The sequence below is a fragment of the Coregonus clupeaformis genome, chromosome 21 (assembly GCF_020615455.1).
Source record: "Coregonus clupeaformis isolate EN_2021a chromosome 21, ASM2061545v1, whole genome shotgun sequence".
NCBI classification, from domain to species: Eukaryota; Metazoa; Chordata; class Actinopteri; order Salmoniformes; family Salmonidae; genus Coregonus; species Coregonus clupeaformis.
The window spans coordinates 9,987,866-10,003,828 of record NC_059212.1 but is presented as its reverse complement, the minus strand read 5'-3'; the positions used below and the strand labels follow the sequence as shown (position 1 = coordinate 10,003,828).

At 43.0% G+C, this 15,963-nt stretch overlaps 1 protein-coding gene across 1 annotated transcript; it reads left to right on the top strand.

Annotated features, from left to right (window-relative positions):
• Positions 1 to 323: 323 nt before the first annotated feature.
• On the top strand, positions 324 to 15,783 carry si:dkey-181m9.8. The gene is made up of 21 exons (XM_041841129.2): positions 324 to 540; positions 1,407 to 1,497; positions 1,813 to 1,878; positions 2,027 to 2,193; positions 2,448 to 2,596; positions 4,318 to 4,394; positions 5,205 to 5,375; positions 5,757 to 5,861; positions 7,456 to 7,716; positions 8,001 to 8,092; positions 8,309 to 8,497; positions 8,868 to 9,053; positions 12,068 to 12,166; positions 12,440 to 12,529; positions 12,646 to 12,760; positions 13,097 to 13,215; positions 13,546 to 13,659; positions 13,813 to 13,879; positions 14,109 to 14,196; positions 14,364 to 14,532; positions 14,891 to 15,783. The coding sequence occupies exons 1-21, from the start codon at positions 496 to 498 to the stop codon at positions 15,065 to 15,067; spliced, it is 2,637 nt and encodes an 878-aa protein (XP_041697063.2). The 5' UTR covers positions 324 to 495; the 3' UTR covers positions 15,068 to 15,783.
• The last annotated feature ends 180 nt before the right edge of the window (positions 15,784 to 15,963 follow it).

Below are 15,963 nucleotides of genomic sequence, written 5' to 3'. Positions count from 1 at the left end.
AGTGTTAAGTGGTGATGTCCCATCATTTCAGGTTGAGGGCATGAGGTAGGAATGAATATATTTATATAGTGGAGAAGGGTGGGGTTAATTATTAATAATAATTTTGAATTTGTGAGTGTAGTGTTAGATGGTAGGGCATATCTTTTTTTAAATTTCTTTTTCAAGCAAAATATCAAAATATAAGGGAGTTGTACTCCAGTCTAATAGGTGGCAGTAATTCAACAAATTGGATGCCAACCGCCGTTAAACCTCATTGAAGAAGAAGAAGAAGTTGGAATTCCGAGTTGGATGACAGTTCAAATCGATTTTTCCCAGTCGTAACTCGTTTAATTTCCTAGTTCCCAGTTGTTTGAACGGACTGAAGTCGTAGATTTCTGAGTTCCTAGTTGTTTTGAAAGCGGCTGTCGGGAGTGTCAGATGATGTTGTCATAGCTAGTTTTGAATGTTGATTCATAATTCCACATTTTCTAAGATTTAAAGGTTACATTATTAAAGATGCCGAGGGTCCCAGCAGACCTTGAATATGAAACACTGACCGAGGTAAGAAGATAAACAACAACATTCAAAAACTAGGCTAGCTGGCTTATCTTGGTAGCTAGCTACTGTAATTAGCTATATATGCTATAACACTAACGTAAGCAAAGATACTCTAATATCTCTGACGTAAACTACATAGGACGACATTGTAGGGCTAAGCAAAAGTTAGGGAGCTAACTACTAACGTTAGCTAACTAGCTTTACTTACTGTGACAAGGTATTTAACTAGCTAGCTAGCTAGTTAGCCAGCTATGAATTTATCTGAGGCTGCACTTTCAGGAATAGGTAACTAGCCTAGTTGAAAAAATAGCTACCATGTTTAAATTGATGAGTTGCCAGCTAGCCAATGAACAGGTGCAACTCTCCAGACATTGCTAGCTAACGTTGTTAGCTTGATAGTTATCCTTCATTGATAACAAAGTTTGGCTAGCTAGCTTGTGAGCAATGCCTGGTTTTCAAGCCATGGAACAGCTTGTTAGCCACTCCCAATGCTTTACAGCTGTGCTTTGCCTGTTGAGTGTTCTGACTTCTGAAAAATGGTTTACAATGTTATTGTCACTAGTACTCAGTACTGTCAACGTGGGGTGAAGCAGAGGGGAAGAGGCGAATATATATAGATCATCTTTGGGTGAAGTAGCTAGCTAGCTAACCAACAATTGGAATGCCACGCTCAGCTTTGAAGTGCCTAAACAGCACTGCAGTCAGTAAACAAACTCAAAAATCCACATGCTTGATGTCTGAAATAACTGGACAAGAGTGCATTGAATCCATCATTGTTTTATTGTCTACTACACACTGAAAAGACAATATCTAGTGTGCCAATATTGATTACATGTCCCCTCCCCCCTCTCACTTTTCATTATTTTCAGTGTAAATACAGCTTCCCTGTTGAGGTTGTCAGTGATATCAAGAATGCTACAGCGACTAATGGAGACCTGCGTATGTATGTGGACTTCTACTGTAAGTTCACAGCTTATAAACCTGTATAATCACTTGTCTTTTATTGAACCTAGCCTATGTCGATCCTGTGTCACTGTCAGGTGTGATGTTGGTGTCACTATTTTTGTAGTGGTCATGACACCTTAGGTCACCAGCAAAGTGGATTAGAAAGGTTTGCTGAAATAGGTTCTCGTGCTAAGCAAAGATGTATGGGCAGATTGTTGTTTTGCACTCTAGGGTTGTTTCTGGACCAGACCATTGTTTCACAACTTGAGTGCCCTGTGTCTGCCTTAAATTATGCAGAATGCAAACATGATATTTCTTTCTCAACCACAGGTTTCCCCAATAAGGAAAAGAAGAAGTTAGTTTATTTGTCTGGTACTATTCCAGTTCCACATGACGGTAAGCACACTAGCATACTACTACTACTACTACTAATTATAATAATAACTAGTTTGTTTAGTACCTTGCCACATTGATAACATTTTCACCACTCCCTATGTAAGTTCTTATTGAATTAACCCATAGAAATAATTTGTCCTCCAAGCAGGTAACACGTACAATATCCCTGTGTGCATCTGGCTCCACGAGACACACCCCCAGAGCCGTCCGCAGTGCTACGTGTGTCCCTCCATCTCCATGTTGATCAACCCCAGGTGCCCATATGTGGAGGCCAGTGGGCAGGTGCTCCTCGACTGCCTCACCAACTGGAAGAGCGTAAGTCGACAACAATGCTACACCGTGATTTTGTGGTTTTCATAGTGCTTGGTGAATGTTTTGTTGATGTCTTTTTTTATTATTAGAAGAAGAGAAAAGTTGGCGTTGTGGTTATAGAATGGAGAGAGAGAGACAGTGTGTGTAGCATGCAAGGGTTGAGTGGAGTGGCATTGAAGAGGGATGGTACTTTAGCACCATCATAATCAATCTACTTTTCTAGTTTGTTGGAACTGCGTCTACCTTTTGATTGGCAGGGGCTGGCCAACCTGTCATTGCTCGTCTCAGAAATGAGGTCTGCATTTCAAAAGGAAACGCCCCTCTTTGCCATGCACCCAATCAGAGCTCAGATGATACCTACTGCAGCACACTCCAGTGCACATGCAGAGTCTTCGGACCCTGGCAGGTAAATTGAGAAGGGTGCTCATTCCTTGAAATAATAGACATATACACTACCGGTCAAACGTTTTAGAACACTTACTCATTCAAGGGTTTTTCTTTATTTTTACATTGTAGAATAATAGTGAAGACATCAAAACTATGAAATAACACATATGGAATCATGTAGTAACCAAAAAAGTGTTAAACAAATATATAATAATAATATATTTTATATTTGAAATTCTTCAAATAGCCACCCTTTGCCTTGATGACAGCTTTGCACACTCTTGGCATTCTCTCAACCAGCTTCACCTGGAATGCTTTCCCAACAATCTTGAAGGAGTTCCCACATATGCTGAGCACTTGTTGGCTGCTTTTCCTTCACTCTGCGGTCCGACTCATCCCAAACCATCTCAATTTGGTTAAGGTCGGGGGATTGTGGAGGCCAGGTCATCTGATGCAGCACTCCATCACTCTCCTTCTTGGTCAAATAGCCCTTACACAGCCTGGAGGTGTGTTTTGGGTCATTGTCCTGTTGAAAAACAAATGATAGTCCCACTAAGCCCAAACCAGATGGGATGGCGTATCGCTGCATAATGCTGTGGTAGCCATGCTGGTTAAGTGTGCCTTGAATTCTAAATAAATCACAGACAGTGTCACCAGCAAAGCACCCCCACACCATAACACCTCCTCCTCCATGCTTTACGGTGGGAACTACACATCCGTTCACCCACATTGCGTCTCATAAAGACACGGCGGTTGGAACCAAAAATCTCCAATTTGGACTCCAGGCCAAAGGACACATTTTTACCGGTCTAATGTCCATTGCTCGTGTTTCTTGGCCCAAGCAAGTCTCTTCTTCTTATTGGTGTCCTTTAGTAATGGTTTCTTTCCAGCAACTCGACCATGAAGGCCTGATTCACACAGTCTCCTCTGAACAGTTGATGTTGAAATGTGTCTGTTACTTGAACTCTGTGAAGCATTTATTTGGGCTGCAATTCTTGAGGCTGGTAACTCGAATGAACTTATCCTCTGCAACAGAGGGAACTCTGGGTCTTCCATTCCTGTGGCAGTCCTCATTAGAGCCAGTTTCATCATAGCGCTTGATGGGTTTTGTGACTGCACAGCTTATTTGAGCTGTTCTTGCCATAATATGGACTTGGTCTTTTACCAAATAGGGCTATCTTCTGTATACCCCTCCTACCTTGTCACAACACAACTGATTGGCTCAAACGCATTAAGAAGGAAAGAAATTCCACACATGATTTTTAAGAAGACACACCTGTTAATTGAAATGCATTCTTGGTGACTACCTCATGAAGCTGGTTGAGAGTGCCAAGAGTTTGCAAAGCTGTCATCAAGGCAAAGGGTGGCTACTTTGAAGAATCTCGAATATAAAATATATTTTCATTTGTTTAACACTTTTCTGGTTACTACATGATTCCATATGTGCCATTTCATAGTTTGATGTCTTCGCTATTATTCTACAATGTTGAAAATAGTAAAAAGATTAAGAAAAACCCTTTAATGAGTAGGTGTTCTAAAACGTTTGACCGATAGTGTACATACTTTACATAATTAAGAAGTAATATTTGTCGCAATTTCTGAAGATCAGTACAGTCAAGGGAAATGGGGATGAGGAAAGGTCAAGATGAAGTATACATTTTTACATTTTAATAGTTTCATTTTCAGTTGGTAGTAACCCTTCATGCTTTGAGTTTGTATTGTTCTGTGTCTCCCTCTTAGCTGGCCTCAACCAAGCAGTTCTACCCCGAGAGCCAGGCGCTCCTCAATGTCCCCCACACCACTACCTAGAGAAATAGGTGAGTGTTCTCCGATTTTCTGTACCGTATCTTAGAAGTGCATTCCCTAACATTCCCTGCTTTTTAAAGGTGGTCTAATGTCAAGATGAGTCCACGTCCCTGGCCATCTGTTTTGTAGATCCAGCTACAGTGGGGATAACAAGTATTTGATACACTGCCGATTTTGCAGGTTTTCCTACTTACAAAGCATGTAGAGGTCTGTCATTTTTATCATAGGTACACTTCAACTGTGAGAGACGGAATCTAAAAATCAAAAATCCAGAAAATCACATTGTATGATTTTTAAGTAATTAATTTGCATTTTATTGCATGACATAAGTATTTGATCACCTACCAACCAGTAAGAATTCCGGCTCTCACAGACCTGATTTGTTTAACACTTTTTTTGGTTACTACATGATTCTATATGTGTTATTACATAGTTTTGATGTCTTCACTATTATTCTACAATGTAGAAAATAGTAAAAATAAAGAAAAACCCTGGAATAAGTAGGTGTGTCCAAACGTTTGACTGGTACTGTAAATATGATCATACTTAACAATTTTTATTCACAACTGCGAGTGAAATGCTCACACTGTGGAGCCCTGACCACCCACTAATGTGGCTGGTGAAATAGACATCTTACCCGCCAATGCCAAAATCTACCCGCAGGTGTTAATTTTAAGCCCTGTACACAATCAATAGCTAATCGGCCAACCCACTTCTCCTTTCATCCCACTCCTCCTCACTGCTCCTCCCTCACCCTAATTTATAATAACTTGTAGTAAATTGTCAACCTTTGCTTTCATTTCCTCACTAACTTCTCCTAGCTCCGCCCAAGAGTTTAAAGTCCAGCCAATCTGGGCCTCTCAGAGAGTCTGGGACTGGTGTGAAACGGTCCTACACAGAGGAGCTGCTGGATATGGGGATCAACTTTGGAGTGCCAGGGGGAGTCCAGTTTCCCTACTCCTCCACCAACCCCTTCATCACTACAGCCTCAGGTAGGACCCACTATATAAACATTTGGGTCTGGTTTCCCGGGCACAGATTAGGCCTAGTCCTGCACTATAAAGCATGTTCAGTGTAGATTCTCCATTGAAAGTTCTTCTTAGTCCAGGACTAGTCTTAACCAGCCTAATAAGGTAGGAAAGTAGTACTAAGCTACATCTGGTATTTCCAAGTAGTATTTTTGTAAAGCTATGGGGATATCTAAACTAACAAAATGCTGCATAGTGCAGCATTGAATGTGAGCATGCCGTATTTGTATGTACAGTGTGTATTTAAAGTATGGTATTGGTAGCATTATGATACATAATGAAATGTATTTTGAGCTTTGATATTTGAGCTTTGATTATCTGCCATTTCATTTTCTCATACCACAGCGCCAAATAACACTCCTGTTAGTTCCGAGGACATGAGCAACCTATTCAAGAGCCTGCAGTTGGAAAATATTGTCAATGTGTACCAGCTTGGCACTAAAGAAAGAGGTGAGTAGAAAACTGAATCCCTGAAGGGTTTAAAATGTGTATGAATTTAGGTTTACCCCCCCCTTTTTCTAAAGAAACCAAATGAATTAAAGTAGGACTATTGAATTTTGTATTGTAATATTGTATTCAGCTACACCAGAGTGTTCTAATGAACCTACATTCAATATTCCCTCTAAGGTGCGCGTGTGCAGCCGTGCAGCTCCTCCAGGAGTTCCGCGCAGAAAAAATCCCAGCTCAGATACACGAAACCCGCTCAGATACACGAAAATTTACTTCACTGGAGTTTGCCCATTTTTGTTAGTTTTTTCAACAAATCAACTTTTCCCTCTGTGGGATTTGTGATCGAATCAAAAAAAATATCAGCAACAAGCCAAAGCAAATTAAACTATCCAATATTTAGTCTGTAATTTTGTTGTAGGTAGAGTGCATCAGAGTAGAATTCTATTGCATTGACAGGCACGATTAGCCTTTGTCACCCGCGGTCGCGAGTAGATGCGCTTTTGAGATCAAAGCGCAGAGCCGTGTGTGCACGTTGTTTGAGATCTTTGTTAGTTAGTGAGTTATTAGCCAAGTTATAGCAAAACTTTAAAAAGCGAGTTAGGTAGGCCGAAATAGCTTTTTTTTATGTCTTAAATGGGCCGTACTGTATTTTGAGACTTGACAATGCTTAGCGGCAGATGGTAGCCTACATTTCATTCACCTATATGGCCCATGGTGTTCCAGACCTCTTTTTGTTTGTGTTTTTTGGAGAACAATTTTCAAAGCTTAATGTCAAGCCCTGCATAACGTTTTTAAGTCCTACAGCTCAGCTGGTAGAGCACGGCGTTTGTAACGCCAAGGTAGTGGGTTCGATCCCGGGACCCCATGCACAAAGAAAAAAATGTATGCACGCATGACTGTAAGTCGCTTTGGATAAAAGCGTCTGCTAAATGGCATATTATTATTATATTATAGTACCAGTCAAAAGTTTGGACACACCTACTCATTCAAGGGTTTTTATTTACTTTTACTATTTTCTACATTGTAGAATAATAGTGAAGACATCAAAACTATGAAATAACACATATGGAATCATGTAGGAACCAAAAAAGTGCTAAACAAATCAAAGTATATTTTATATTTGAGATTCTTCAAATAGCCACCCTTTGCCTTGATGACAGTTTTGCACATTCTTGGCATTCTCTCAACCAGCTTCACCTGGAAAGCTTTTCCAACAGTCTTGAAGGAGTTCCCACATATGCTGAGCACTTGTTGGCTGCTTTTCCTTTACTCTGCTATCCGACTCATCCCAAACCATCTCAATTGGGTTGAGGTCGTGGGATTGTGGAGGCCAGGTCATCTGATGCAGCACTCCATCACTCTCCTTCTTGGTAAAATAGCCCTTACACAGCCCGGAGGTGTGTTGGGTCATTGTCCTGTTGAAAAACAAATGATAGTCCAACTAAGCCCAAACCAGATGGGAAGGCATATCGCTGCAGAATGCTGTGGTAGCCATGCTGGTTAAGTGTGCCTTGAATTCTAAATAAATCACAGACAGTGTCACCAGCAAAGCCCCCCCACACCATAACACTGCCCATCTACTCTCGCTCCTCAGGACAGACGCAGGGCAATGAAGACGATAGAGGTGACGGTGACCACCCCCCGATCCCCCCTGCAGTCACGCCCCTGGTGGACAACCAGCACCGTATCCTGGTGAGCCGGCTGCCATCGGACCAGTCACCCAGCCGTGTGAAGAACAAGCTCACCCTCTACTTCCAGCGCAGGAGCAACGGTGGAGGAGAGGTGCTGGACGTGACCTACCCTTACCCCCCGACCCATCCTGACCAGGCCCTGGTCACCTTCCGCAGTCCCAGAGGTGAGTGAAAAAGGGGCTGGGGGTAAGGGAGAGCGTATACTGTAGATGTGAAGGGTTAACACGCATACACTCCCATGGAGTTACAGCCTGGAAATGTACATTGTAGAGAAAATGTAAAGTATTCCCACGCACATGATTTTTCTCTACACATTGTCAACATTTTACAAAACCTAGGTATGGGAGAGTATATACAGTACATCAGGGTCATTTTCATTAGCACCAAACGGAAGAAAATAGACTAATGATAAATTGTTTTTCTATTGTTATTTTGGATCTGCTTTCAGATGCAGAGCAGGTGCTCTTACAAGCAGACCGAATTGTTACTGTGAATGAGCGGCCTTGCCTTATACAGCTCAAGAGGTTTAACTGTGCTCAGGTAAGACTGGGCTTAACCCCCAACCAAGTTTTTGTTCTTCTGTGTGTATGTGTCTGTCTATGTCCGTGTGTGCTCCAGGGTTTGTGTGCGTGTTGTATAAGTGTGTGTGTTCCATGATTTTTTATAAAGACTGCAAAAAGACCAACTTCCGTTTCAACAATAGACGCTAAAGTACTACTCTACTCTCTTCATATCTATGCAATTCTCTTTCGTCAGATTGCGGTGCCGCCCGGCGTCTCCGGCGACAAGGCGGCCATCTTCCATAGCCTGCTTTCACTCGAGGGGCGGAGCTTCAGCCAGGCCGATGTGGAGGAGGCGGTGCAGTCGTGCCGGGATCTTCCCTCGGCCCTCAAGTACCTGTCCCATGAATGCCCCATCTGCCGCGAGCAGGTGTCCTTCAGCAAGGTGGGTGAGAGACTGGGACCACATTCAAATACTGTCAACATGGATCCTTCCTTACCTTCCTTCTTTGAAGTAATCACTGGTCCACTACTGTTGGGCAGGTTAAAGCAGGGTTGCCCTAGTCTCCTGCAGGCTTTATTTGAATATGGCAGCTCATGATTGCACAGCTGTTTACTTGATATCTACCTACTCATGCACATTCTTTAAAAGGCACGTTTGCAAAACATTCCGCCATTGTTTGTGTGGGGGGAACAAGGTTTTAGCACACTGTGAGGTTTAGAAGGGTAAAATGTCTCTCACGCTCCACCTCCCCCTCTCGATCTTTCTCTCTCTCTCTCTCTCCCTTCCTTCCTCACTCCGTGTCCCTCCACAGATCATCTCTATGACCCACTGCCCATGTGCCTTCTGCGAGAGCTGCTTCAAGGCCTACTTCTCCCAGGCCATCAAGGAGAAGAGCATCGTCCATGTGGTGTGTCCCCTGTGTGGCCAGCCTGACGTTCGTCAGAGCCAGGGAGGCGTGGAGGAGGCCTTGGACTACTTCAGCCTTCTGGACACACAGGTCAGGCGCAAGGAGCTTCCTGGTGGTAGTAGACATTGTTTCGATGTAGTGTTCAGACCCTACCGCTGTATAGACAGGGCGGACTGCTCTATCTAGCTCCGTTTCAATTGAAATGTTTGGTTAGAAAGTCCATTAACATTCAGTTTCGTTAGTGGATGGGGATGTCATTTAGAGCAACGTTAAACTGGCTCCAAATAGCTAGCTGCCATCTCCTATGTCTACTGCAAATCTTCTGTAAAATAAGGACCTTGTAGCAGTCGTAAGGACAAAGATTCAGCAGGAGGCAGGCAGGTAGAGGTGCAAATGGGTGTTGGTTTTATTTACACCGCGCTGGTGATGACATGATACATTGACAAGTTGATATACACTGCTCAAAAAAATAAAGGGAACACTTAAACAACACAATGTAACTCCAAGTCAATCACACTTCTGTGAAATCAAACTGTCCACTTAGGAAGCAACACTGATTGACAATAAATGTCACATGCTGTTGTGCAAATGGAATAGACAACAGGTGGAAATTATAGGCAATTAGCAAGACACCCCCAATAAATGACTGGTTTTGCAGGTGGTGACCACAGACCACTTCTCAGTTCCTATGCTTCCTGGCTGATGTTTTGGTCACTTTTGAATGCTGGCGGTGCTTTCACTCTAGTGGTAGCATGAGACGGAGTCTACAACCCACACAAGTGGCTCAGGTAGTGCAGCTCATCCAGGATGGCACATCAATGCGAGCTGTGGCAAGAAGGTTTGCTGTGTCTGTCAGCGTAGTGTCCAGAGCATGGAGGCGCTACCAGGAGACAGGCCAGTACATCAGGAAACGTGGAGGAGGCCGTAGGAAGGCAACAACCCAGCAGCAGGACTGCTACCTCCGCCTTTGTGCAAGGAGGAGTAGGAGGAGCACTGCCAGAGCCCTGCAAAATGACCTCCAGCAGGCCACAAATGTGCATGTGTCTGCTCAAACGGTCAGAAACAGACTCCATGAGGGTGGTATGAGGGCCCGACGTCCACAGATGGGGGTTGTGCTTACAGCCCAACACCGTGCAGGACGTTTGGCATTTGCCAGAGAACACCAAGATTGGCAAATTCGCCACTGGCGACCTGTACTCTTCACAGATGAAAGCAGGTTCACACTGAGCACGTGACAGACGTGACAGAGTCTGGAGACGCCGTGGAGAACGTTCTGCTGCCTGCAACATCCTCCAGCATGACCGGTTTGGCGGTGGGTCAGTCATGATGTGGGGTGGCATTTCTTTGGGGGGCTGCACAGCCCACCATGTGCTCGCCAGAGGTAGCCTGACTGCCATTAGGTACCGAGATGAGATCCTCAGACCCCTTGTGAGACCATATGCTGGTGCGGTTGGCCCTGGGTTCCTCCTAATGCAAGACAATGCTAGACCTCATGTGGCTGGAGTGTGTCAGCAGTTCCTGCAAGAGGAAGGCATTGATGCTATGGACTGGCCCGCCCGTTCCCCAGACCTGAATCCAATTGAGCACATCTGGGACATCATGTCTCGCTCCATCCACCAACGCCACGTTGCACCACAGACTGTCCAGGACTTGGCGGATGCTTTAGTCCAGGTCTGGGAGGAGATCCCTCAGGAGAACATCCGCCACCTCATCAGGAGCATGCCCAGGCGTTGTTGGGAGGTCATACAGGCATGTGGAGGCCACACACACTACTGAGCCTCATTTTGACTTGTTTTAAGGACATTACATCAAAGTTGGATCAGCCTGTAGTGTGGTTTTCCACTTTAATTTTGAGGGTGACTCCAAATCCAGACCTCCATGGGTTGATACATTTGATTTCCATTGATAATTTTTGTGTGATTTTGTTGTCAGCACATTCAACTATGTAAAAAAAAAAGTATTTAATAAGATTATTTCATTCATTCAGATCTAGGATGTGTTATTTTAGTGTTCCCTTAATTTTTTTGAGCAGTGTATTTACAATCTTCTGACTTCTAAATGTCAGTATTCAAAAAGAAAAAGCCTCCTATCATTGGTGTAGGATAGTTTGTGAGCTCTCCAAACAAAAGTCCACTTTGAGAAATGCGAACGGTATGAATGTAATAATATATTTTTAATGACTGAACAGAAATTACTGTAACCAAGCATTCTAGTTTACTGGGACATGGCAATGATTGACGGTAGCCTACATTTACTACTGGTGCTAGATTTGATATATAGTGGGGAATTGATAAACATTTACCAAAGGGCAAACAATCCACACAATGAAACAATGCGTGCGCACAGATTTGCAGGAGTCAGTGAGCGCATTCGTGGAGAGAGACGCACCAGTCTCAGGTCTGGTTTCTCGGACCCTGATAAACCTGGACTAAAAAGCACATTCAAGGGAGTTTCTCCATAGAGCAGGGGTCTGATGTTTAATCATCAGGTGAACTATAATGTCAAGGAGAAGTAAATCAACATTTTTTAAATTAATAGATTTGGTAGATAGTGTTTCACTATTTTGACCGCCCCACATTATAATTGGAAGAGGAAGTGTAAACTCTAACAGCCTATTAGCTAGAAAGGTAATTCCAAACACATTTTCGCTAAGAGCAGCTGTTTCGCTGGTTAAACAAAGGTTAGCCATTTGTTGGCGAAAATGTATGTCCAATTCAAGAAAGCTTACCAGCAGCACTTGTTGCACTGCTAGCATATTCACGGCTGCTTTTACAAAGCCTATGTCATATACCCCAGTGAGTGTAATTGTCTCCAATGAGTGTAATTTGCTCAATATTAGGAGTTGAGAAATAAAGTTGACATCATTAGAAAGAAGATATTCTCCTCTTTTCTACTGTAGGTATAGCAATATTCATAAAACCTTTTGAAATACAAATATTTTTTTCCCCCTAGGAGGCCACAGAGCCCCAGTTGAATATCCCTGCCATAGAGCATAAATCCCTTTTAGTCCAGGAGTTGGCTTAACCTGGAAACTGGTGCTGAAAGGCTAGAGGAATTTACAGTTTTTCAACGTCCCTCCTGTCTACATTGTTGTCTCTTGCCAGATCAGGCACTACCTAGATCCTCAGATTCACGAGTTGTTCCAGAGGAAGCTGAGAGACCGAGCCTTGCAGGAGATGCCCAACTTCCGCTGGTGTGCCCACGTAAGACAACATCTCGCTCATCTTTCTGGTTCTCCTGCTTGTCTCTTCGGCTCTCTCTTTTTCTTTGTCTCCACCTCATTCTCCTCCTTGTCTCTCTCTTTCCCCCTCGTTCCCTCCCTTTCCCTCCCTTTCAATTCAAAACCCTGCGATCTAAGCTTCAATACCCCACTAGATAAGACATGTGTGTTATGTTGCTCCTTCAGACAGTGGCCTTGTTCTTTCCACTGGATCATCCAGGTGCTTATCAATGTCAGTTTGTGTGCAATGTTCTAGTGCTCCTTTGGCCTTCTACATGAGGCTGACCAGCTGAGGATGGACTGTCCTAGTTGTAGGAAGAGCACCTGCTCCCAATGCAAGAATGCAGTAAGTAATGTATTCATGTACACTCACTCACATAGTAGTGAAACCCAGACTCAAGCTACATTCAAATTGTTGGAAAGCCTTGTATCTACCTTTTTAACAACTTTTCGGTACACCAGTGGGCTCCACAACACCAGGGTCTTTCCTGTGAGAAGTTCAGAGAGTGGCAACTCCACAATAACCCGGAGTACCAGACCGCAAGACTGGAGAATCTCCTCAGCAGGAATAAAATAGGTACACACATACTACTCCTACTTTCAGTATTTTGTTTATTTGATCCCTCGGTTTATGATGCACACAGTTGTATAGGTCTGCTAGCTGTTAGCCTATCTGAATAACATTTTGTGTCATGACTGTGTAATTGAGTTGTCAATATTAAAGCCATATTTTTGTGTTATGATTATAACAGCGTTATGTAGTATTTTTTATGTTTAGTTCAGATTAAACATCTTATGTCCCCAAATCTTTATTGGATGACACACATGCAATATTTTTGAATTTCTGTCTTGGTGAGAAAGACATTTCACTGTAAGCCATATTTAACTGCATATATTATTTGTCTCGTTTCAGAATGTCCAAAATGCAAGTTTGTGTTCTACCTCTCAAAGGGAGGGTGTCTCCATTTCAAATGCACCCAATGCCAGCACGAGTTCTGTGGCGGCTGTAACAGGCCCTTCAAATTAGGCGCGGTAAGTCTCCTAGTTGAATCTGAGCTAATGCTTTAGCATACATTTTAAAGGAGAATTTCAGTCAAAAGTAGATTTTTTAAAGTTGTATTATTTTAATATTTTATCTTATATGTCTATCATTTGTCTTAACCCAGATACACTAGTCAAAATCAGTAGTAGAGCGCTAGGAAATGCAATCCTATAACATGCTTAAAGCCACGCTCTGTAAGATACATATTCATACCAATTTTTTTTATTTATTTAAACAGTCTGGATGAAACAACAATACTAGGTAAAATAAGGTAAAACTTCAAAAAAATTTACTTTCCCTCTAATAAATGAGATCTTCAGGGGTGTGACTTCTCGGCTGAGTGCGGGTCCAAGGGGTTACATGCCCACCACCCCAGGGACTGCCTGTACTACCTGAGGGACTGGAACGTGCCCAGACTACACAAGCTACTTCAGGTAAATTCGACACAACCTAAATTTACCCATCATGCTATGTACCATAATAATCTCTGACGAAAGATGGAGAAAACTGAGCGTTAACCTTTGTGCTGAAAGAGAATTGCAATTTTTCATGTATCCGAACTAAACATTCAATACACCCTTTTCCAGCTTTACAGAGTGTCCCTCGCTGGCATGGTGAAATCCAAAGAGGGCTCTACAGGGACAAACACACAAGGTAAAGCACAAGCCAAAAGGGGTTGTACTTTACCAATCATTATGTTAGAATCTACCGGTAATAGTTAACAGCAGCAGCCACATTTAACTGTGAATACTACAAGTAAGAGTAAATAAATATAAAATGTTGATGATTTACAAAAAGATAGAGACAAATGACGTGAAACAAGCTTCAATCAGAAGCAGACAGAAGCATTTGTTTTTGAAACACTTCTATTCCCATGTGTCAGGTGTGTGTGCAGTCCTGGAGCACAGAGAGATGGGTAGAGACGGGCCTTGTGGTCGACCCACTCTTCCAGAGTACAGCGGCTACTGCGCGTAAGACACCCAAGTTTCTTCCTTCTAGGAACTTTTTACTGGCCACTGTGCTTCTGCTTCTACTTACTCTGCAGGGTCTAGGCTTGGTTTACTGTAAAGCACTTTGTGACAACTGCTGATGTAAAAAGGGTTTTTATAAATACATTTGATTCAATTTGATTCCCTAGCTTACACTATAAAGAGTGTCTAGTGGAGCTGATCAACCGGAGTCACGCGGATCCAGCCGTTCTGTTCGATGTGGCCGAGATGTTGGCCGAGTTACAGAGGTGGCACATTCCTGTTCCACAGAAGAACCCTCAGGAACCTGAGGCACTCTATGTACAGCACCTTAGACAGGTGAGCCACAGGGGGAGACTGCCCACAAGAGGCTTTTTACACTGTTTGATGCTGGCCAGGACCTGAGATGGTTTTGGTAACACTGATTTAGTCAGTTCCCAAGCGTTCATTTGCGTCCATAGCTCGCTGGTCCCTGGGACATTCTGTATTATTTAAAGAGCCTTTTTTTCATTTAACACTAGCACAACTGATGCAACTCATGAAGGGCTTACTGATCATTAGGCTAGTAGTCTATAATCAGGTGGGCTTGTTCTGGATTTTAACAAATAAGTGGAGTAGTTGGGACTGGGTTGATTCCAGTACTGGTCTGGAAAACACTGCCATAATGCTATGTATGTGTCCCCTCTCCCGGTCCCAGACCCTGACTAGGATGGTTGGCCTGAGGGACAACAAGCTGCCCCCTGTGAAGGTGAAAGATGACCTTTGCCCCCTACCCTCGTCGAGCCCTGCGGGACCACGCTGGTCTTCTGCTCAGAGCAACACACCAAGGCTCTTCCCTGATGACTCCCAATTGCTGCTCTTGCTCAACGACTAAGGCGATGTAAAATACTTGACCTCACCTGGGTTGGGTTCATTAGGGCACATGAAAATGCTTTTACACGTTTTGCTACGGAAAAATGGGTGTTTCTTAATGGATAAGGCCAGGTTCCTTGCTTCAGTCCATGTTCTTCTGTTTGGTGCCTAATGAATACCACCCAGGGTTGTGTTAAGTAGGGAGAAAATGGTTGAAAATGAAGTGAAACTGCGGAAGGGACAACCCGTTCTTGTCCAATGAGAAATGGTCATTTTTGATTTCCGTTGCAAAAGTTTTTTGTTGTTGCGTACCCTAATAAATATGATCCAGGGGTAATATTTAACTTCAACCCTCTGTCATAAGGGCTATGTAACACTGGCCTAATAATGACATAGAAATAGCGCCATAAACAGTCCAGAGAAGGCAGGGATAAGGTCAATTTGGCCTTTGAGGAGCCGTGTTGCACACTGCTGCTCTAGATCTAGCTATGCTGTGGCCAGGATTAAATGAAAAGTGCATTGAGATCACGGTAAACGCAGTGGATGTCGACTCGAGCGTAAATTAACTTTAAAAGTAAAGTGCAGTGCACTTTGATTTGAAATAACTACCGGACCCGGTACATTAAGAGTTTGTTTTTCATGTTATTGTAATTTATTTAACGTTTATTCTTAATAAACATGTAGCTACACTGAACAAAAATATAAACGCAACATGCAACAGTGTCAAAGATTTTACTGAGTTATAGTTCATATAAGGAAATCATTCAATTTAAAAAAATTAATTAGGCCCTAATCTATGGATTTCACAGGACTGGTAATACAGATATGCATCTGTTGCTCACAGATACCTTGAAAAAAAAAAGTAGGGGCGTGAATCAGAAAACCTGTCAGTATCTGGTGTGAGTTGATCAGGCTGTT